At 34.5% G+C, this 22,821-nt stretch overlaps 1 protein-coding gene and 1 long non-coding RNA gene across 2 annotated transcripts; one reads left to right on the forward strand and one right to left on the reverse strand.

The window, feature by feature from the left end:
- The first annotated feature begins 8,817 nt into the window (after nucleotides 1–8,817).
- On the forward strand, nucleotides 8,818–9,993 carry LOC121050697 (NAC domain-containing protein 71-like). Its single transcript, XM_040511568.1, has one exon. It carries the CDS (start codon nucleotides 8,818–8,820, stop codon nucleotides 9,991–9,993), a length of 1,176 nt encoding a protein of 391 aa, XP_040367502.1.
- A 500-nt stretch (nucleotides 9,994–10,493) lies between these two features.
- Nucleotides 10,494–11,475, reverse strand: LOC121050826. Its single transcript, XR_005804114.1, has 3 exons — nucleotides 11,422–11,475; nucleotides 10,949–11,051; nucleotides 10,494–10,642 (listed from the first exon to the last, which is right to left on the reverse strand). It is a non-coding gene; the product is annotated as an uncharacterized LOC121050826 (long non-coding RNA).
- Nucleotides 11,476–22,821: the final 11,346 nt, after the last annotated feature.

The following is a 22,821-nucleotide window of genomic DNA, read 5'->3' on the forward strand; positions in this document are numbered from 1 at the left end:
GAGAAGAAGAAGAACCCACATTGGGATTTTGAGGAGGATCCATGTCAGGTGCTTGAACAGAGCAAATGGCTTTCACTTCTTGGAAATGGGAATTTTGGTGAAGAAAGAAAGAAAAGAGAGAAATGGGTTTTGGGGAGAAATGGGAGAGCAGAGAATGAAATGAAGGGTGCTTTGGTTTTGGGGGGTTTTGTCAGAGAAACTGGAAAGGTTATGAGTGTGTTAGGAGAGTGTGCCTTCCTTCCTCTCTCTATTTATTGTCTTATTATGGGGGCGTGATAGGAGCATTTTAATGCGACGTTTTAACTGTTATTTCCCTATATTTTCTGCGTTATTTCCTTAATAAAACTCTGTTTAGGAAAGTTTCCATTCTTCGATTGGGAAAGTTCCTATTTGTAGAAAGTTTCTATTTTGTAGTTTCTATTTTTCATTTTTGGAAAGTTTCCATTTTCAGTTTAGGAAAGTTGCCATTTTTCATTTTAGGAAAGTTTCTATTTTTCTTACTAGTTTCTATTTTCAGGACCTCGGAGCTAAAAAGTGGAAATGAACTCACAAATGGAAAGAGGAGCTCGCCAATGTTGGAAGGAGACAAAATGAGATACAAAGGGCTGCATAAATAAGTTGAAAAGAAGAAATGAAGTTTTCCTGGTTCAACCAGGAAATCCTGTTTCAACCAAGAAACCTTGTCCAGAAGAGGAAACCCTGCCAAAACAAGACTCTTGAGTCAACCAAGAAAGGAAAGCAGAAAAATGAAGTGTCATGGCATTGAAATAAGCTTCTTGAAGATATTAGAAGATGACATGGCTTGAAGGTGACGCACAAAGGCCCAAGAACTCTCAAGAGGTTATGGATTTCGGCAAATGGATAAAGGCCCATGGAAATTAGGGTTTGTGACACATGAGAGATATTTTTGGAGAATATATATGTGTTTGCCGTAAAATACAAAGAGGAAAAGGAGGAGGCAACATGAAAATCTGAAAATATAATTGAAGATTTTGATTGGAGTAATTCAAGGGAGATTTTTAAGGGCAAAGAGATATTCTTGGAAGATTTAAATGTGATTTTTGGCCGAAAATGGTGAAGCAAATCAGCATTTATTTATGGAATTTCGGCAATTACTTTCCCAAGGATATTTGTGGCCGAAATTGGTGAAGCAAATCAGGATTTATTTATGGAATTTCGGCAATTACTCTCTCCTAAGATATTCTTGGCCGAAATTAATGAAGAAAATCAGAAAATCCTTATATAATTTCGGCAAGGATATATATTAAAGGAATTTAGGGAATTAATTTGGAGAGTTTTGATTGGTTAGATGACACACCAAGGCTTACTTGGCATTCTACGATTGGTTGGACCACATCACAAGGCTTACTTGGCATCATACCATTGGTTGAAGTGATGTGGAAATTTCTGATTGCTTGGAGAACCCTAGCCGTGCCCCTATATATTCTCCCCTTTTCTCAACGTCAAGGGGGCCTCTCCCCCATACAATTTACACTTTAGAAAAAAATCAGAAAATCTTCTTAGCATAGCCGTGAGTTTCTCCATCCTCTAGTCATCTCCACGAGTTCAAGCAAGGCCAAGGGAGAAGAAGCACAGCCGTGAGCATCCATCATCCATCTCCAACCTTGAAGCTTGCTTTCGAGATTCAAGAGACCACCACATCAATCGTTCATCACCATCTCCATCTCACGGTGTAATCCGATTCTCCTTTGTAACCTTTGCTTTGAATTTCGTTGGTTATGAACTAGTTGACATATGTGTTTGAACAAATATTAATTTCTGGAATTTTTATGATTAATTGAGAATTTTCAGATTCATATTATTGTGATTCGAGAGTTGCTTATGTGGGTTTGTTTAATTAAATTTGTGTTATAGATAACTTTTGTATTTTAATCTTATGTGGTTGCAAACACTTAGGGTTTCGATATAATTGGTGCTAGGTTTAAGAACATGAAATCGACTTTTCGTTTTGTGTAAACTTGAATCAAAGTAGTAAAGGTTTTGTACAAAGATCGAATTTAATTAACGAGGATTGCAATTAGGTGGACTTTTCCATACTAAGTTGTACACTTGAGTTGATAGCCTTTCTCTATGTGTAATGCGTTAAACATGACATGATTGACTAGCTTTCTAGGGTTTGATTGCATGTTTGATAGGATTAATCTAGGTGCTTTCGCTTAGGTTAATTAGCATTGAAAAGTAAAAAATGGGAATTCATTTGCTTTCGAATGTTTCACATGATCAACTCCTTTCTCATGACTTAGATGAACAATATTAGGGTTTGAGTCAATTTTAATCATATGTTTCGATTTTGATCTTTGTTCTCTCATTCCATTCGTATTTTTATGTTTTTGCATTTTAATTGTTTTGTTAACTTAGTTTTATTTTCGAAAAACCAAAAACAAAATCCCCCCTTTTCGTGTACAATGTTTATAGTTGTGAATATCTTTGTGAATATTATACTTTGTTTTAATTTTAATTGTTTAATTGTTTGACAATGACAGGTGTACCCTCAATCCCCGGAATAGAACGATCCCTATTTATTACGTACTACTAATGACATTTCAGGGTTAAATTATGCGCTTGCTTTTAGTGCATCAGGGCGCTATCTTTGTCTGCACGAATGTGTACGGCCGAGTTCACCAAAATAAAAATTAATTTTCATGATTTTGTATCTAATTTTCTCTTATATGATTGGCTGGTTTTTGTTCTTTTATTTCATTTTATTATGAGAAATATTATCTGCATTTATGCACTTCCTCTTCATTTCTAGATATCATTGCATTTTGAATAGATTTTACGACGAGCGACACCTAAATGTTACCGGTGTCTAGATTCAAATATTAAATCGCATGGACGTAACACATTATGTTTTTACGATATGTTTACTTATTTAACTGTCCAGTATTGAGTATAGTCATAAATATTACATATATCTTTATAAGGTAATAACTTAATACACGTTCTTCGCTGTAGTTATCTCAAATGACTTCTAATCATATATTAATATTTGAGTACTACGGGAATTTTCGAAAGAAAATAAATGTTGTATTCATTGTAGTTACTAATTTATGATCAAATTATTGATTCATAGAACTATTCCAATAATCCATCAATGATTACTTTGACACGTCGTGTTTTTTGTTGTAATTTCTCTTCTCTCAGGTATCATCTTGTTTGGAGTCTCTACATTATCTTTAGCTTGCTCACTTACTAGTTTTCATTAGTACGCCAAATCGTCTATTCATTCCATCGTTGCCTACTAGGCTAGTTAGTAAAATTCGGCATGGGAATTAAAAGTTAAAAAAATGTTCATGAATAATTTGGTAAGTTTTAGTGAAAAATAATTTGAAAAATTAGGCCATAAAATACGGAAACGGCAAATTATAAAATTAGATACGTACGTATTTAAACTAAAATGTAATAAATAATACGGATGGATATTTGTTATTTCTATTACTTTTATATAGTTATATGACTTTTAAAACATAAATTTTGAAGAAAAATCAAGGTGAATCTTAGCTTTTCTCAAATATTACCATTTGGATATACAAAACTTCAACACATCTAAGTTATTTAATAAATAAATAGTGTAAATAGTACTAGTAATTATATGATTTTTAATTATACAAGTTTAAAATTCAAAAATAAATCCTAAACTTGACTTTTTAAATTAAAAAATAAAATATTTTGTTTTATTTTTTTTTAAAGTTGGCTTTTTTCAATTGAAAAATTTTGGAATAATATGTATTCGTAAATAATTTAGCTAACTTAAAATAATAATAAAAAGGCTAATATTCTAAATTTTAGGAATAATTCAGAAAACAAGTGGTTTTTTTTTTAAGAATTCGTTAATTCGCGAATTATTCGCAAATCAACTAATATGGAAACAGACATTAGAAAACCTTACATACGATCAAATAACTACTCACATTGTGGCTTTAGAAACCTAGACAGTTTATTTCACATAAAATTATTTCAAAATTTGGAAGTCTTGGACGTCAATTGATAACTATTTTTCACCCGAGGGTCTGAAGGCTTTGCCTCTGGAGAAACCCTAAAGCCGACCTTCATTCAACTGCGAAATCCTTTCTCGTCCGGTGACACCCAGACGTCCGGGATGGCCTTCGGCCTCGCGAACGTTTAGCAGGTTAATGTTGGATAGGTGATTGATTATATTGTCCGGGGAGCAGATTCTAGTGGAAGTCTATTAGGCTCGGTACCTTGTTGTACACGTTCGGAGGGCCTCGTCGACGGCGTAGGGAGGTGCTGAATTGACAATGGCATGGGTTCGTGGGGTGCTGAAACGGGTGGAGTGGTCCTGACAGCGTCGAGGCGACAGGGTCGGACGGAGTTGCATTAGAGAAGTTGTGCGGCTTCTGGGTTGCCGCAACGATATCTAGGCTGGGTCAAGACTGCTTTGCTGCCTTGGGTTTGGTCTACTTCTCTTTGGGCTTAGTTATTTGGGTTGGGTTGTTTTAGCCCTAGGCCGTTAGTATGTATTTAGTTAGTCTATTTACAATAATTCATTTTCTTTAGGATTCTAAGAACTTTTTTGCTAGTGTATTTAGTTAGTCTATTTAGTAAGGTGAGGTATTGCTATGGATGTAGTTGTGCTCGAGGTAAATGTAAAGATTGGTTTTGATTAGCTTGTGATCAAAAATTGGTTTCGTCAAGCTTGATTTACCATATTGAAATATGAGTAGGTAAATAGGCAACAACAATTTTCTTTCCGTTTCATATCGCTCGAAGATTTCTGTGCTTTGGTATTGAGACTAAAGTGCATTCCACTCTCAATCTTGAATACATCACAAGGAGTTTAAAACTTTAACGTCATTGTATTACAAGGTTCATATAGACAAGAGTTCAGAAGGGTTGATCCGAAAATGGAACCTCCAAATTTGTAAAAATGCCCTAAATCCTGTACGCGTCAAATCACATGCTGGCTTGCTGAGCTAAGCAATTCATAGAAGTAAGTAACAAAGCTAGTGATTTCTTTCTGGACCTGAAACAAGATTAAGAAGCTGCTGTAAGGCTTTGATTCAGCGTCGTGGAGTGTGTACATGTATTGCAGACTTCTTAAAACTGTATGGAGCAGATGCAGAAACATGAACAATCATATCACCTCTATCTAGTTCTACCCAATTCAAGATCATTTCTTGCAACTAAAGTAATCCATTGATTGGTTGAAGTACCTTAATCGAATGCATAGGGGTTCATTTACATATGGATTCAGATACCTTTCTGAAAACAAGTCACATATTTTTGAAGGATCACTTAGCCAATTTTGTAAAGCATAAATTCATAATCAAAAGAAAGGAATGCTGCAGTGATTTAATTTAAGCCATGCTACATGTACAAGCATGGTTCACAGCTTTTCCAATGTGCAATACATTAATAAATCTAACACTTCCAATATATACTGTAATTATGAGGTAGCCAAATGAATATGCACAAAAATGAAAAGAAGCATAATATTTGGAATTGAGTTTTTTTAAAAGGATTGAGGACTCTTACATCACTATCATTGGCTATATCCACCAATCCACTCAACACTTTCAGTCTTTCCAAGACTATTTGAGAAAGTAGGAATAGAAGAAATTGTAAAAACTGATAATAAGTAGGTGTTAAGCGTTTGTTACCTTACCTACATTAATCCAAGTGCATATATACCTCAAACATGACTATGCTTCTTCTTTTCCTTTTAATTGTTCTTCCCTTAGTAGTTTCAACTTCATCTTCATATAATTACCTGCAATGCCATGAAGTAAATCTCAGCTGGTACAGGGGATAAACCATGAGTTAATTAGATCATATTTGGAAGCAACAATAAACTCTACTAATTAACACCGTTGAGACTACCATGAAACTTAATATTAATACTACTTTCTCACTGCTGAAATTGCATTTATAAGTTACAGAAAAGCAAATGTAGCATCATTCATGGATATCCTATCACTCTATCAGTAAAGCTCTACAACAGAAGACTTCTGTGATGCTTCAGAACGTGCATCACACGTGGTGTTTTCGCATTCTCTGTAGCTCACTTCTACAACCTTCACACTAGTGTTTCTGTCGCTCCAAGTAAAGACGAATCCTATAAACTAAACTGATAAAATGAAAATGAATGAACGAAAAAGGATCTTTCAATATGGTGCCACCATCTGATCATTCTCTAGTCTCAGTCTTACCAGAGAGAGTTGACCTCCTTTTATACACACAGGGTGTCTTGTTGACAAAATTGAGTCTTAATGATACAGAAGGAACTCACTAGATTGATAGTATTTCAGATTCTTTCACCGTTATTCACCAAGAGGGAAAGTGCATTATCTAATTTTTATGAAATTTCACCCTTCAACAGCAGTTCCCCAACACTATGCTTTTCCAGTTCCCACCCGCAATATGATACTACTTTAACTACAGTCATCACTGCTACATTTGAAACCAGTTTTATGCTCCCAATCCATTTCATATACAAACAAGCTATCTTTTTTTTGTTGCTTGGGCAAGTTGGTTCAACAATTCTAATCTTCAACTCACAGTCCTCAGTCCTAGGTGAAATATGGGTCGCCAAAAAAAGGTATATGAAGCGACAATAGAAAGGTGCAAGTTCAATATAATGTCCCAAACAGTTGGATCAGCTAATACCAACTTTTCTAGAAAGAGAATGAGCAAATATTATTTGAGTTTAAAAGTATTTTTGGTCCTAGAGAACAGATGAGCTCCTCACAGTCTCAGTAGAACCGAAGGTGTGATGCAGCAGCTATTGTTCTTAACATCTTTTCCGGAGTCCTCCTTAAATCCCTAAATCCAGAATTGCCTACAGTCCTAAACCAATTTACCCAATAATCGCAATTTCCTTGTAATTATGTGAATCATATAAAAAATTACATGCTTTGCCTTACAAGAAATCACAACTGCCATCAATCATAATGTGCAAGGATCAAATTTCAAAATGAGAATATATTATACAATCAACTGGTCCAATTTTCCAGTGCTCGATTGCTTCTTAAGAAGCCCTAACCCCCAATCTCAAGCTTGTTTCAACTAAATTTCAAAACTTTAAGCTATACATAAAATGTGGGCATCTGGGTATGTATATAAAAATCTCAAAATGAAGCCATATACAACTCTGAGTCAATTGATTCCCATAAGACCCCAAAATTCAAACAATTCTCTAAGCTTAAATTGCACTAGGAACCCTAGGAAACCTCATCATCATATTAAACTTCAATATCCCATACCTCGTCAGCTTCACCGTCAGCAACTTACGCCAGCGTGCATTGTTCGCGTCACCGTCCAGAGAGACTGAAACAGAATGAAAGGATTTAGGGCCTTTCCTTATCTTTTCAACAAATAATAATAATACTTTTGATCAAAAAATAAAAATAAAAGAAATAATAATAATAATAATAATAATAATAATAATAATAATAATAATAATAATAATAATAATAATAATAATAATAATAATAATAATAATAATAATAATAATAATAATAATAATAATAATAATAATAATAATAATAATAATAATAATAATAATAATAATAATAATAATAATAATAATAATAATAATAATAATAATAATAATAATAATAATAATAATAATAATAATAATAATAATAATAATAATAATAATAATAATAATAATAATAATAATAATAATAATAATAATAATAATAATAATAATAATAATATAATAATAATAATAATAATAATAATAATAATAATAATAATAATAATAATAATAATAATAATAATAAAATAATAATAATAATAATAAAAAAAAAAAAAAAAAAAAAAAAAAAAAAAAAAAAAAAAAAAAAAAAAAAAAAAAAAAATAATAATAATAAATAATAATAATAATAAATAATAATAATAATAATAATAATAATAATAATAATAATAATAATAATAATAATAATAATAATAATAATAATAATAATAATAATAATAATAATAATAATAATAATAATATAATAATAATAATAATAATAATAATATAATAATAATAATAATAATAATAATAATAATAATAATAATAATAATAATAATAATAATAATAATAATAATAATAATAATAATAATAATAATAATAATAATAATAATAATAATAATAATAATAATAATAATAATAATAATAATAATAATAATAATAATAATAATAATAATAATAATAATAATAATAATAAAATAATAATAATAATAATAAAAAAAAAAAAAAAAAAAAAAAAAAAAAAAAAAAAAAAAAAAAATAATAATAAAAAAAAAAAAAAAAAAATAATAATAAAAAAAAAAAAAAATAAAATAATAATAATAATAATAATAATAATAATAATAATAATAATAATAATAATAATAATAATAATAATAATAAAAAAAAATAATAAAATAATAATAATAATAATAATAATAATAATAATAATAATAATAATAATAATAATAATAATAATAATAATAATAATAATAAATAATAATAATAATAATAATAATAATAATAATAATAATAAACTTTCGATCAAAAAATAAAAATAAAAGAAATAAAAATAGAAGTTTAAAAGAAATTTCAAATTTTGCCTTTCCTTAACTGCTAAGGAGTAAGGAGTCTTCGCCGACGTCATCACCCCCAACGGTCATAAAATCTACTTTCCCTAATGTTTTAGGGAACTATCCTAATCGTCTATATAAACCTTCTCACAGACCATTCTCATTTTCAGACATCAAACTCTCCCTCTACAAGTTAGAAAGTTTCTCCCTGTTCTGTTTTTCATCTTATTCGCTTTGATCAAATTCATTTGCTTTGATCAATTAGTAATGGCTCTCGTAGATCAATTCATGACTCTGGATCAACTTGATGTGGGTGTGGTGAAGACGTTTCACCCTACTGAAGCTGAGTTGGTGGGTTTCTTTCTATACAACAAGATTTCCATGGCCTCAAACCCAGGCAATCATATTCAGACCTTCCCTGAAATTTGTATATACGGCGAGACAGGCTTACCACCTTGGGAGATATGGAGGGTATATCAGCAATTCAAGTTTCCCCACCAAGATTTTCTCTACTTCTTCTCCTGGGCCAAGAAAGTGAGCCCCAACAAATCTCGCAACTCTCGCACGGTTGGCTCTGATGGAGGAACGTGGAGCGAGACGGAGGCCGGCAGGCCTGTGTATATCAGTGGAAGTGAAGAGGCGTTTGGGAAAGTCAGGAAGTTTCGGTATGAAAAGAACAAGGACAAAACGTTTGTGCATCACGCTGCTTGGTTGATGGAGGAGTACACCATCAACCAAGCACCAGATCTGGCTTTGTGCCGACTCAAAGTCAATGATAAAGGAGGAGGAAGAAAAAAGAGGAAGAAGAGTTCTGATGAGACTAATGAGGATCAGAATGTGAGAAGCAAAAAGTGTTTGAAAAACCGAAAAGTTGAACCGAGAAGAGATCAAACTAGTTTCTTGGATCCTGAGGAGCAACAAGAAGGCAGTGCTTCCATTGCTACTACTACTTCACAGCTAATTCTCTCTCCCTATCATCATGAAGATGATCAAGCGGTTCAGGTGGTTCCGGAGAACAATTACGATTATGACGAGCTGCAGCAGATCCTCTTTAGTGATGATGATTGTATGGATGAGAATCTAATGTTCTCTCCCACTATCTTGTTTGATGATGCTCAGCTTATGGCTTCTGTCGATCGATCAATATCCAGTGAGCAACAACAACAACAAGATTCGGATTATTCACTTGCGCCGCAACAGCAATTGGAACCTGACAATAGGTGTCAAGAGGAGGACCAAATAGAACAAGAAGATCAGCCCTCTTCCTCTCATTCTCATGATGACGATCTGATTATTTCTGGCCAACATGACTATAATATTCCACTCGATAACGACTTCTTATGGTCAGATGAATTTAATGGACTCTTGACTCATGAAGATCAGCTGGGAGCTCTGCCATGGTGGGAAACTGATGATCAGTTTCAGTATTCTGACATCTTGTAGTTTCGTTTTTATTCCTAAATGTAGATATTTTGATTCTGAAGCCAATTAATTGATTGGTGGATACTCTACTTATACTGTAAATCAATTCTTCATCTATCAATGAAATCAAATTTCTAGTTTACTGTGTACATGTACTGCAGCTTTCTAATATTTTCAAAATTTTACAGAAACATGAAAACAGAATCATACTCAAATTTGAGTCTATACTGACTGAAAGAAATATCTTTTGGCCAATTCAAACCCCATATCTTGCAACTATATAAACTCTGATGTCTTCTTATATCTCCCTCCTCTTCATTTCATATCCCTTGGAACAAAGAAAAAAAAGAGAAGCGTATCTGCAAAGTAGCAATCAAATTTTCATTTAAGGTTTTGACCTTTTTTTCACTATCTATTTGCAGTGATCACATAGATCAAGTGCGTACCACTTTCAGTAATAAGTAGATCCGCATATGTACAAAGAGTGTGATGTTAACTAATTACAAAATCCCATATTGACAAAGAGTTCAGAACTGATGATCCAAATCAGTAAAAATTGCCCTAGTTCTATGTCCACTTATACGCAAGACCAAATCCTGTACACGATCAGATCACATGCCCGCTAATGTGTGAGGCATTTAAGAGGTACCATAGCGGTTTCTTTCCTGACCTGAAACAAAAGTAGGAAAAGCTGCATTAAGGCTTCGATTCGGTGTAGTTTAGTGTGTAGTGTATACATGTACTCTAAATTTTCTCAAAGGTTTTCAAAGCATTTCAGAAACATGAAAGATTATATCAAACCTAAATGGAGTCTAAACTGAGAAAGAAAGACCTAGTTGACCAATTCAAGATCATATCTTGCATCTAAAGGAATTCAGATATATAAAAATTGAAAATAAGAAGGGAGATTTTAATGGTTTGATTTTAACAAATAAAGTAAAATCACGTATACTATCATTGGTTGAAATTAAAATACCTTAATCAAATGCATATGGATCATCAGCATATGGATTCAGAGACCCTTCTGAAAACAGGTCACCGATGTTTGAAGGACGTGGTTGACCCTCTCCCTTAGATCCCTACATAACAAAAACAACATATTGCAAATTCAATATTTGCAGAATCAAAATGGGTATATAACTCAAGCTATGCATCCAGTTTTTCCAATAAGTCAATACAGTAATCTTTGGATTTAACAATATGTGTTCCAAAAATATACGTTCCAGCTACATGGTATTGATTTTCATTATCTGAGGAAACAAAATGCAGGATATTTGTACTTGTAATTCTAAATGCATGCGGATTCTTATAGCAATATTAACTCTATCCACTCAGATATATTTTGTCCAAGACTAGTACAACCAAAGCTTCTAAGCAATCTGAGACATGAGAAACTAGATGAATCACAAGATATTCCAAAACTGAAGTAAAGTAATGGGTTTAGCTTACCTTGACTACACTCCTGGGGCTTTTGACTTTTGGTGACTTGTCCTCTTATGTTTTCTTGGATCCTGATGTCATACAGAAAATAAAATTCAGTATTGAGAAATGTATGTCTAAAGGTGAAAATGGAGATTGAGCATATAGCTTCACAGAAGTCACCAGGTTCATACCTCAAACATGACTGTGCTTCTTGATTTCCTTTTAATAGTTCTTCCCATTACCAGTTTCAACTTCATATTCGTCCCGAATTACCTGCAATGCATGAAGTAAGTCCCAGGTAGTTGACGGGATAAAGCAAAAGTTAGTCTCAGGTTGTTGAAGGGATAAGGCAAGAATTAATTGAATCTTAATAAGCAACATTAAATCCTTATTAATACTATTGCCACTAGAAAAAAGATTCATATTAATAATCTGTTTTCACCTACAGAAGTTGCTCTAAACCTAAAGTTGCATTATTTATGAATATACCATCAGTTAAACTGTATGAGAGAAAGTTCTACCTTTTTAAGGTGCTTTGAAATATTCATTACACTTGGTGAATTCATATTCTCGGAAGCTTTCTTCAACAGTGTTGACACTGGCGTTTGTGTTGCTCCCGCTAGAGGTGAATCCTACACACCAAATAGAATGAAATATCATAATGAGTCATATTGTCATATGAAAAGATCAAACCTGAAAGAATTAAAATGATTTTCAGAATATCGTCCCACCTTCTCATCATGCTTTGGTCTTCTTAGAGAGCGCTGACCTCTCCTTCTCACAATAGGGTTTCTCCTTGACGAAATAGAGTATTCCTGAGACAGAATGAAACTCATCATATTGGCAGAAATTCCAGACTATTATCAGATTATGAAATTTTATGCTTCAACCAAGATCCCAAGGAGGAAATCTATGAAAAATATACGCTCTCCCACTGCATAAATCCATGCCATTTTGCATTGCCCTTCTAAACCTTAGCACAATGCATTCTTGAATAAAGGATCACTCTATTCGATCATGCATATTTTAATAAAAATAAAATAAATTCGTGTATCTCACTATTCTTATATGAGTAGTTGAATACAAACTTCAAAATTTAAATAGTAAGTTTTATCGGTCATAGATTAGTATCACTGCATCCAGATGTTAATACAAATTCAAAAACTTTTGTGCAGGTGTGTGTGTGTCACAGAGAGAGAGAGAGAGAGAGAGAAGCATTGGTTTTAAAGCCAACCTTTTTCGAATTCACTTCAGAAGAAACTAAAATACTTGGAAAACTAATCAAATTAAACATTGGACTATAATATTATATCAAAACAGAAATTATTTAAGCACTTATAATAAATAAATGAAACAGAGCTGGTATTGTTTAAGAGTCAATATCCACTCCCACTGGGACAGATGAAGCCACATTTCTCGGCTATACATTCTTTCATGTAGGACAGGGAACAAAAAGAAAAGACTGTTAAAAAGGAGACTAACCAGAAGAGAATGGGACAATTATTATTAACAATGTTTTCCACACATTATTATTACTGGTCACCTTCATCCAATCAGTAGTTACTAATCCTGAATAGTAATTTAGGAGAAAAACTTTGACCTAGCCTCCTCTACTAGGGTTTACTTTCTAGGGTTCTAGAAAGCAAGATCTGATCCACCATGGATATGGAGATACTTAGTTGGAATTGCCGAGGGATCTGCAATGACATGACAAAGAGGGCGCTGAAGGATTTAATTTCCCAGAATCATCCTCAAATTATTTTTCTTTGTGAGACGAAGATCAGCACTCTTGCTGATTTCCGTGAATTGCACCGGGCTGTTGGATTTCCACACTCAAAGGAGGTGTTGAGTGATGGTCTATCAGGAGGTTTGGCGATGTTCTGGAATGATGATGTACAAGCGAAGGTTTTGACTTTCTCTGCGCATCACATCGATTTGGAGATCGTAGGAGGTCCTGGAGATCCTCGTTGGAGGCTAACGGGATTCTATGGGTATGCTAGGACAATAGAAAGGGATCGGTCATGGCAACTGCTAAGGGATTTACGTGATCTCGATTCTCTACCTTGGGCTGTTATTGGGGATTTCAATGAAATCCTGAATAATGGAGAAAAGATTGATGGTCTGCTTCGATCGGAACAACAGATGCGTGGATTTCGCGAAGCTCTTGGATATGGTGACCTTCTTGATTTAGGGTTTCAGGGTGCTATGTCTACATGGTGGAATTCTGACACACAACTCCGGTTAGATCGTGCAGTTTGTACACCCTGTTGGTGGGATATTTACGGGCATGCACGAGTGCGTCATCTAGCGCCCAGTGATTCTGACCATGTACCGATACTCTTACAAGCCAGCTCTGTTCCTTTGGCCAAAAGACAACGAGTGCACCGGTTCAAATTCGAAGCTTACTGGCTTCAGCATAATGATTGTGACGAGGTTGTGAAGCAAGCATGGGCGACAGACGTGGCTGGAAGTCCTATGTACTGTGCAACCAAGAAGATTGAATTCACAAGGATACAACTTGATGATTGGCAGAAGAGAACCTTTAGGACTAGGCAACAACAGATGTTGGGGGTGCGTGCTCGTCTTGAGGAGTTACTAGATGTTCCTGTGTCGGTGGAGGTGCAGAATGAAAAGAAAGAGCTGATGAGCAAGTTGCAGAGGCTTCTTTCACAAGAAGAATCCTTCTGGAAGCAACGATCCAAAGTGACATGGTTGAAGGAGGGGGATAGGAACACAAGCTTTTTTCATCGAAAGGCTGCTAATAGAAAGAGGAAAAACTTCATTCATGGCCTCTATGATGAGAATGGGAATTGGTGTGATGACGACGCAGGTCTGGAACGAGTTATCTCTACTTATTTTCAAAAGATGATTACAGCTTCGAATATTGATGTTGAGGCAGTGAACGACACTTTAGCAGCTATACAACCATGTGTAACACAGGCAATGAATGTACAATTGTGTGCTAATTATACACAGGAGGAGGTGAGGACTGCCTTGTTTCAAATGTATCCCACCAAATCCCCAGGACCGGATGGCATGCCTCCGCTCTTTTTTCAGCATTATTGGGACACTATTGGTGCAGACATTACTGAAGCAGTTCAGAGTTTTCTCCATTCAGGTCAACTTCTTCGTGAAATTAATTTTACTCATATCTGCTTAATTCCCAAAGTAGATAATCCGGAAAATATGTCAGATCTGAGGCCTATTGCGTTATGCAATGTTATTTACAAGATTTGTTCTAAGGTGATAGCCAACAGATTAAAGCTAATCTTACCTGAGGTGATTTCTCCATATCAAAGTGCTTTTGTTCCCGGCAGATTGATTACTGACAATATCCTTGTGGCTAATGAAACTGCTCACTCTGTTCATAATAAGAGGGAGGGTAATGAAGGTTTTATGGCCTTGAAGTTGGATCTAAGCAAGGCTTATGATCGCATGGAATGGAGCTTTTTGAGAAAAGTTCTAGATAGGTTTGGCTTTGCTCATTCATGGATTGATTTGGTGATGCAATGTATTAGTACTGTCCGGTATTCATTCTTAGTCCGTGGAAAGCCTCGGGGGCTTGTGATTCCTAGCAGGGGACTGAGACAGGGGGATCCTTTGTCTCCATATTTATTCTTAATTGGAGCAGAAGGTTTCTCTGCTTTATTGCGCCAGAAACAAGAGTTAGGCTTGCTCCAAGGTATTAAGGTTTGTGATGGAGCCCCTTCTGTAAATCATCTTTTATTCGCCGATGATAGTATGTTATATGCTCAAACTTCTTTGGAAGATTGTTACCAGATTCAAGAAGTTCTTGAAACTTACGGGAGAGCCTCAGGACAATTGGTTAACTTTGACAAAAGTTCAGTGGTATTCAGTAAAAATGTGGACTCTGCTATACAAGAAGAAATATCCAGTTTGTTGGGAGTAGAAGTAGTTGCCTCCCATGAAAAATACTTGGGATTACCTACTTATGTAGGGAGAAAGAAATCTGCAACCTTTCAGTACATTAAGGAAAATTTGGCTAAGAAGCTATCTAATTGGCAAGGGAAGCTGCTTAGTGGTGCAGGAAAGGACATTTTCATCAGGGTAGTAGCTCAAGCGTTACCTACCTATGCTATGAGTGTCTTCCAATTGACAAAGAATTTCTGTGAAGATTTGGAACAACTTTGTGCTCGGTTTTGGTGGGGATCTACAATGGATAAAAGAAAGATTCATTGGAAAACATGGAATGCTTTGTGTAATCCGAAAGAAGAAGGGGGACTAGGGTTTCGCAGTTTGGCTAGCTTTAATTCGGCGATGCTTGCTAAACAAGCTTGGAGGGTAATTTCTAACCCTACTTCTCTAGTTGCTCGAATTTTTAAGGCAAAATATTACCCTACAAGCTCATTTTGGTTGGCAGACAATCATTCTTTTCCTTCATATTCTTGGAGGAGTATTTTCTCTACAAGGGATCTATTGAAGCAAAGCACATATTGGCAGATTGGTTCTGGGACAGAGGTCAATATTTGGAATGATAATTGGTTGCCAAGCTTGCCTAGTGGTAGGCCTCATGAGACTGCAGCAGGTCTTGCTGAAGTGTCTCAGGTTTCTGATTTGCGTACTACTAATGGTGATTGGAATTATGATATGATTGTTAGATTGTTTTCTTCAGAAGAAGTGGAGGCCATTTTAAGTGTGCCTCTAAGTTTGAGAAGGGTGGATGATAGACTGGTCTGGAAATTGGAAAGAGATGGAAAATATTCAGTTAAAACGGCTTACAGGTTCTCCTTCTCTCATTCTCCTTCTTGTGTACCTTTTGAGCTATCAGTTAACACTAATTTTTGGAAAAAAATGTGGAAAGTGAAGATTCCTAATTCGGCGAAGATTTACATGTGGAAAGTGTGCCATAACATTCTCCCATCCATGGAAAGACTCATTTCTAAAAGGGTGGTGTTGGAGTCACAGGTATGTGTTTTGTGTGATAGTGCAGTTGAGACTACACTACATATTACTCGTGATTGCTCTTTTACAAGGCAGGCTCTCCAAAGTAAAGGAGTGTTGGCCCAAGTATGTTTAAGTTCTTATGCAATATCTTGTGATTTGTTGCATTGGTTAAGTTTATGTGTCCATGACCTTTCGTTACTGCATTTGGGGGAATTTATCTATCTATTGTGGGGAATTTGGAAGGAGAGAAATAGCAGAGTTTGGGACAATAAAAGGTGCCATGCTATTGATGTGCTTCTTAAGTCTACTGCAAGATTGCATGAGTTTCAATTTCATAATACCAGACCGATTACTCAAGCGAGTGGTCGTTCTAGAATTGCTCGATGGAAAGCTCCCTCATCTGGCTTGTTGAAAATAAATGTGGATGGTTCTTTTCACCATGTCTCACGAATGGGAAGTGCTGGGTTTGTGGTTCGTGATGAATATGGCAGTATGGTTGCTGGTGGTGGGCGTCCTTTGTCTGGATTAATTTCGCCAGAACATGCAGAGGTTTTGGCATGTAAGATGGCAATTGAGTTTGCTTTAGATCAGAATTTGTTACCTGCTGTAATAGAGACTGATTCTGAGATGGTGCAACGACAACTATGTAACTCCGAAGGGCCTAATACTTCCTTGCTGGGCCGTATCTATGAGGATCTGAACTCCATATTGGCTTCAAATCCCAATTTGCAGATTACTCACACTAGAAGAGATGCCAACAAGGTTGCACACCTAATGGCTGCGCATGCTAGTTCTCTAGTACATGAATGTTTTTATTTTTCTCCTCCTTCCTTCTTATTAGCTGCTATTGCAGCTGAACGTTATCATATGTAATTTTCCAAATTCTCAATAAAGGCTGACCTCTTTTACCTCAAAAAAAAAAGAAAAAAAAAAAAGAAGAGAATGGGACAATCAAGAAAAAATTTCATTCATAGGGAAATTTACTAAACACAAAAGTACTTTTTCTTGTGTTTTTTTCTAGTAAACCAAACAGACCTTCAATTAAAGAAAGCATACAGAAAGCCACACATTAGGAGCTGAAGAAACACAAAAAGATTACAAATTCACATTCTCCTACATTGAAAAAAAAAAAAAAAGGAGGAAAAATTAAAATGAGACCAACATTTGGGACTGAATTTGATTCCGCAGGAAGAACTATTTTCCTCTGTTACTTTGATTATATAAACCAAATAAGACCTTCATGTAAGAAAAAACACACATACAACCATGCATTGATCAATACTCAGATAAAGAAACACCAAAAAGATCATAAATTTACATTCTTTAACATCAAATGGAAACGATTTCACTTCTTACAAACAATTTTCCTCTGTTTTTCCCAGCAATACATTGATCAATACCCAGTAAAGAAACACCATAAAGATGATAAATTCACATTCTTTAACATAAAAAAGATTGAAAGAAAAAAATGAAAGACTGACCATTTGAAACTGAACTCGTGCTCGGGGGAACTTCATCGTCCTTCTTGGGCACACGAGCTGTAGGGTCGATTCTGCAGCTGAAGACTGGTGTAATTGATTGTGTGGTGCCCATCCTCACGTTGAGACTGAATCTCGGTAAGCTCAAAGAAGATGAAGAAGAAGAACCCACTTCAGGGCTTGTTGAAGAAGAAGAAGAACCCACTTCAGGTCTTGGAGAAGAAGAGGAACACATATCAGGTCTTCGAGAAGAAGAAGAACCCACATTGGGATTTTGAGGAGGATCCATGTCAGGTTCTTGAACAGAGCAAATGGCTTTTTACTTATTGGAAATGGGAATTTTGGTGAAGAAAGAAAGAAAAGAGAGAAATGGGTTTTGGGGAGAAATGGGAGAGAAGAGAATGAAATGAAGGGTGCTTTGGCTTTGGGGGGTTTTGTCAGAGAAACTGGAAAGGTTATGAGAAATAAAAATTTATTTTCATGATTTTGTATCTAATTTTCTCTTATATGATTGGCTGGTTTTTGTTCTTTTATTTCATTTTATTATGAGAAATATTATCTGCATTTATGCACTTCCTCTTCATTTCTAGATATCATTGCATTTTGGATAGATTTTACGACGAGCGACACATAAATGTTACCAGTGTCTAGATTCAAATATTAAATCGCATTGACGTAACACATTATGTTTTTACGATATGTTTACTTATTTAACTGTCCAGTATTGAGTATAGTCATAAATATTATATATATATCTTTATAAGATAATAACTTAATACGCGTTATTCGCTGTAGTTATCTCAAATGACTTCTAATCATAAATTTGTAATATTTGAGTACTACGGGAATTTTCGAAAGAAAATAAATGTTTTATTCGTTGTAGTTACTAATTTATGATCAAATTATTGATTCATAGAACTATTCCGATAATCCATCAATGATTACTTTGACACGTCGTGTTTTTTGTTGTAATTTCTTTTCTCTCAGGTATCATCTTGTTTTGAGTCTCTACATTATCTTTAGCTTGCTCACTTACTAGTTTTCATCAGTACGCCAAATCCTCTACTCATTCCATCGTTGCCTACTAGGCTAGTTAGTAAAATTCGGCATGGGAGTTAAAAGTTAAAAAAATGTTCATGAATAATTTGGTAAGTTTTAGTGAAAAATAATTTGAAAAATTAGGCCATAAAATACGGAAACGGCAAATTATAAAATTAGATACGTACGTATTTAAACCGAAATGTAATAAATAATACGGATGGATATTTGTTATTTCTATTACTTTTATATAGTTATATGACTTTTAAAACATAAATTTTGAAGAAAAATCAAGGTGAATCTTAGCTTTTCTCAAATATTACCATTTGGATATACAAAACTTCAACACATCTAAGTTATTTAATAAATAAATAGTGTAAATAGTACTAGTAATTATATGATTTTTAATTATAAAAGTTTAAAATTCAAAAATTAATCTTAAACTTGACTTTTTAAATTAAAAAATAAAATATTTTGTTTTATTTTTTTTTTAAGTTGGCTTTTTTCAATTGAAAATTTTTGGAATAATATGTATTCGTAAATAATTTAGCTAACTTAAAATAAAAAATAGGCTAATTTTTCTAAATTCTAGGAATAATTTAGAAAACAAGTGGTTTTTTTTTAAGAATTCGTTAATTCGCGAATTATTCGCAAATCAACTAATATGGAAACAGACATTAGAAAACCTTGCATACGATCAAATAACTACTCACATTGTGGCTTTACAAATCTAGACAGTTTATTTCATATAAAATTATTTCAAAATTTGGAAGTCTTGGACGTCAATTGATAACTATTTTTCACCCAATGGTCTGAAGGCTTTGCCTCTGGAGAAACCCTAAAGCCGACCTTCATTCAACTGCGAAATCCTTTCTCGTCCGGTGACACCCAGACGTCCGGGATGGCCTTCAGCCTCGCGGACGTTTAGCAGGTTAATGTTGGATAGGTGATTGATTATATTGTCCGGGGAAGCAGATTCTAGTGGAAGTCTATTAGGCTCGGTACCTTGTTGTACAGGTTCGGAGGGCCTCGTCGACGGCGTAGGGAGGTGCTGAATCGACAATAACATGGGTTCGTGGGGTGCTGAAACGGGTGGAGTGGTCCTGACAGCGTCGAGGTGACAGGGTCGGATGGAGTTGCATTAGAGAAGTTGTGCGGCTTCTGGGTTTGCCGCAACGATATCTAGGCTGGGTCAAGACTGCTTTGCTGCCTTGGGTTTGGTCCACTTCTCTTTGGGCTTAGTTATTTGGGTTGGGTTCTTTTAGCCCTAGGCCGTTAGTATGTATTTAGTTAGTCTATTTACAATAATTCATTTTCTTTAGGATTCTAAGAACTTTTTTGCTAGTGTATTTAGTTAGTCTATTTAGTAAGGTGAGGTATTCCTATGGATGTAGTCGTGCTCGAGGTAAATGTAAAGATTGGTTTTGATTAGCTTGTGATCAAAAATTGGTTTCGTCAAGCTTGATTTACCATATTGAAATATGAGTAAGGTAAGTAGGTAACTACAATTTTCTTTCCGTTTCATATCGCTCGAAGATTTCTGTGCTTTGGTATTGAGACTATAGTACATTCTACTCTCAATCTTGAATACATCACAAGGAGTTTAAAACTTTAACGTCATTGTATTACAAAGTTCATATATACAAGAATTCAGAAGGGTTGATCCGAAAATGGAACCTCCAAATTTGTAAAAATGCCCTAAATCCTGTACGCGATCAAATCACATGCTGGCTTGCTGAGCTAAGCAGTTCATAGAAGTAAGTAACAAAGCTAGAGATTTCTTTCTGGACCTGAAACAAGAGTAAGAAGCTACTGTAAGGCTTTGATTCAGCGTCGTGGAGTGTGTACATGTATTGCAGACTTCTTAAAACTGTATGGAGCAGATGCCGAAACATGAACAATCATATCACATCTATCTAGTTCTACCCAATTCAAGATCATTTCTTGCAACTAAAGTAATCCATTGATTGGTTGAAGTACCTTAATCGAATGCATAGGGGTTCATTTACATATGGATTCAGATACCTTTCTGAAAACAAGTCACATATTTTTGAAGGATCACTTCGCCAATTTTGTAAATCATAAATTCATAATCAAAAGAAAGGAATGCTGCAGTGATTTAATTTAAGCCATGCTACATGTACAAGCATGGTTCACAGCTTTTCCAATGTGCAATACATTAATAAATCTAACACTTCCAATATATACCGTAATTATGAGGTAGCCAAATGAATATGCACAAAAATGAAAAGAAGCAGAATATTTGGAATTGAGTTTTTTTTAAAGGATTGAGGACTCTTACATCACTATCATTGGCTATATCCACCAATCCACTCAACACTATTTCAGTCTTTCCAAGACTATTTGAGAAAGTAGGAATAGAAGAAATTGTAAAAACTGATAATTAGTAGGTGATAAGCGTTTGTTACCTTACCTACATTAATCCAGGTGCATATATACCTCAAACATGACTATGCTTCTTCTTTTCCTTTTAATTGTTCTTCCCTTAGTAGTTTCAACTTCATCTTCATATAGTTACCTGCAATGCCATGAAGTAAATCTCAGCTGGTACAGGGGATAAACCATGAGTTAATTAGATCATATTTGGAAGCAACAATAAACTCTACTAATTAATACCGTTGAGACTACCATGAAACTTAATACTAATACTACTTTCTCACTGCTGAAATTGCATTTAGAAGTAACAGAAAAGCAAATGTAGCATCATTTATGGATATCCTATCAGTAAAGCTCTTCAACAGAAGACTTCTGTAATGCTTCAGAACATTCATCACACGTGGTGTTTTCGCATTCTCTGTAGCTCACTTCAACAACCTTCACACTAGTGTTTCTGTCGCTCCAAGTAAAGACGAATCCTATAAACTAAACTGATAAAATGAAAATGAATGAACGAAAAAGGATCTTTCAATATGGTGCCACCATCTGATCATTCTCTAGTCTCAGTCTTACCAGAGAGAGTTGACCTCCTTTTATACACATAGGGTGTCTTGTTGACAAAATTGAGTCTTAATGATACAGAAGGAACTCACTAGATTGATAGTATTTCAGATTCTTTCACCGTTATTCACCAAGAGGGAAAGTGCATTATCTAATTTTTATGAAATTTCACCCTTCAACAGCAGTTCCCCAACACTATGCTTTTCCAGTTCCCACCCGCAATATGATACTACTTTAACTACAGTCATCACTGCTACATTTGAAACCAATTTTATGCTCCCAATCCATTTCATATACAAACAAGCTATCTTTTTTTTGTTGCTTGGGCAAGTTGGGTTCAACAATTCTAATCTTCAACTCACAGTCCTCAGTCCTAGGTGAAATATGGGTCGCCAAAAAAAGGTATATGAAGCGACAATAGAAAGGTGAAGGTTCAATATAATGTCCCAAACAGTGGAATCAGCTAATACCAACTTTTCTAGAAAGAGAATGAGCAAATATTATTTGAGTTTAAAAGTATTTTTGGTCCTAGAGAACAGATGAGCTCCTCACAGTCTCAGCATAACCGAAGGTGTGATGCAGCAGCTATTGTTCTTAACATCTTTTCCGGAGTCCTCCTTAAATCCCTAAATCCAGAATTGCCTACAATCCTAAACCAATTTACCCAATAATCGCAATTTCCTTGTAATTATGTGAATCATATAAAAAATTACATGCTTTGCCTTACAAGAAATCACAACTGCCATCAATCATAATGTGCAAGGATCAAATTTCAAAATGAGAATATATTATACAATCAACTGGTCTAATTTTCCAGTGCTCGATTGCTTCTTAAGAAGCCCTAACCCCCAATCTCAAGCTTGTTTCAACTAAATTTCAAAACTTTAAGCTATACATAAAATGTGGGCATCTGGGTATGTATATAAAAATCTCAAAATGAAGCCATATACAACTCTGAGTCAATTGATTCCCATAAGACCCCAAAATTCAAACAATTCTCTAAGCTTAAATTGCACTAGGAACCCTAGGAAACCTCATCATCATATTA

The sequence above is a fragment of the Rosa chinensis genome, chromosome 7, assembly GCF_002994745.2.
Source record: "Rosa chinensis cultivar Old Blush chromosome 7, RchiOBHm-V2, whole genome shotgun sequence".
Lineage (NCBI taxonomy): Eukaryota > Viridiplantae > Streptophyta > Magnoliopsida > Rosales > Rosaceae > Rosa > Rosa chinensis.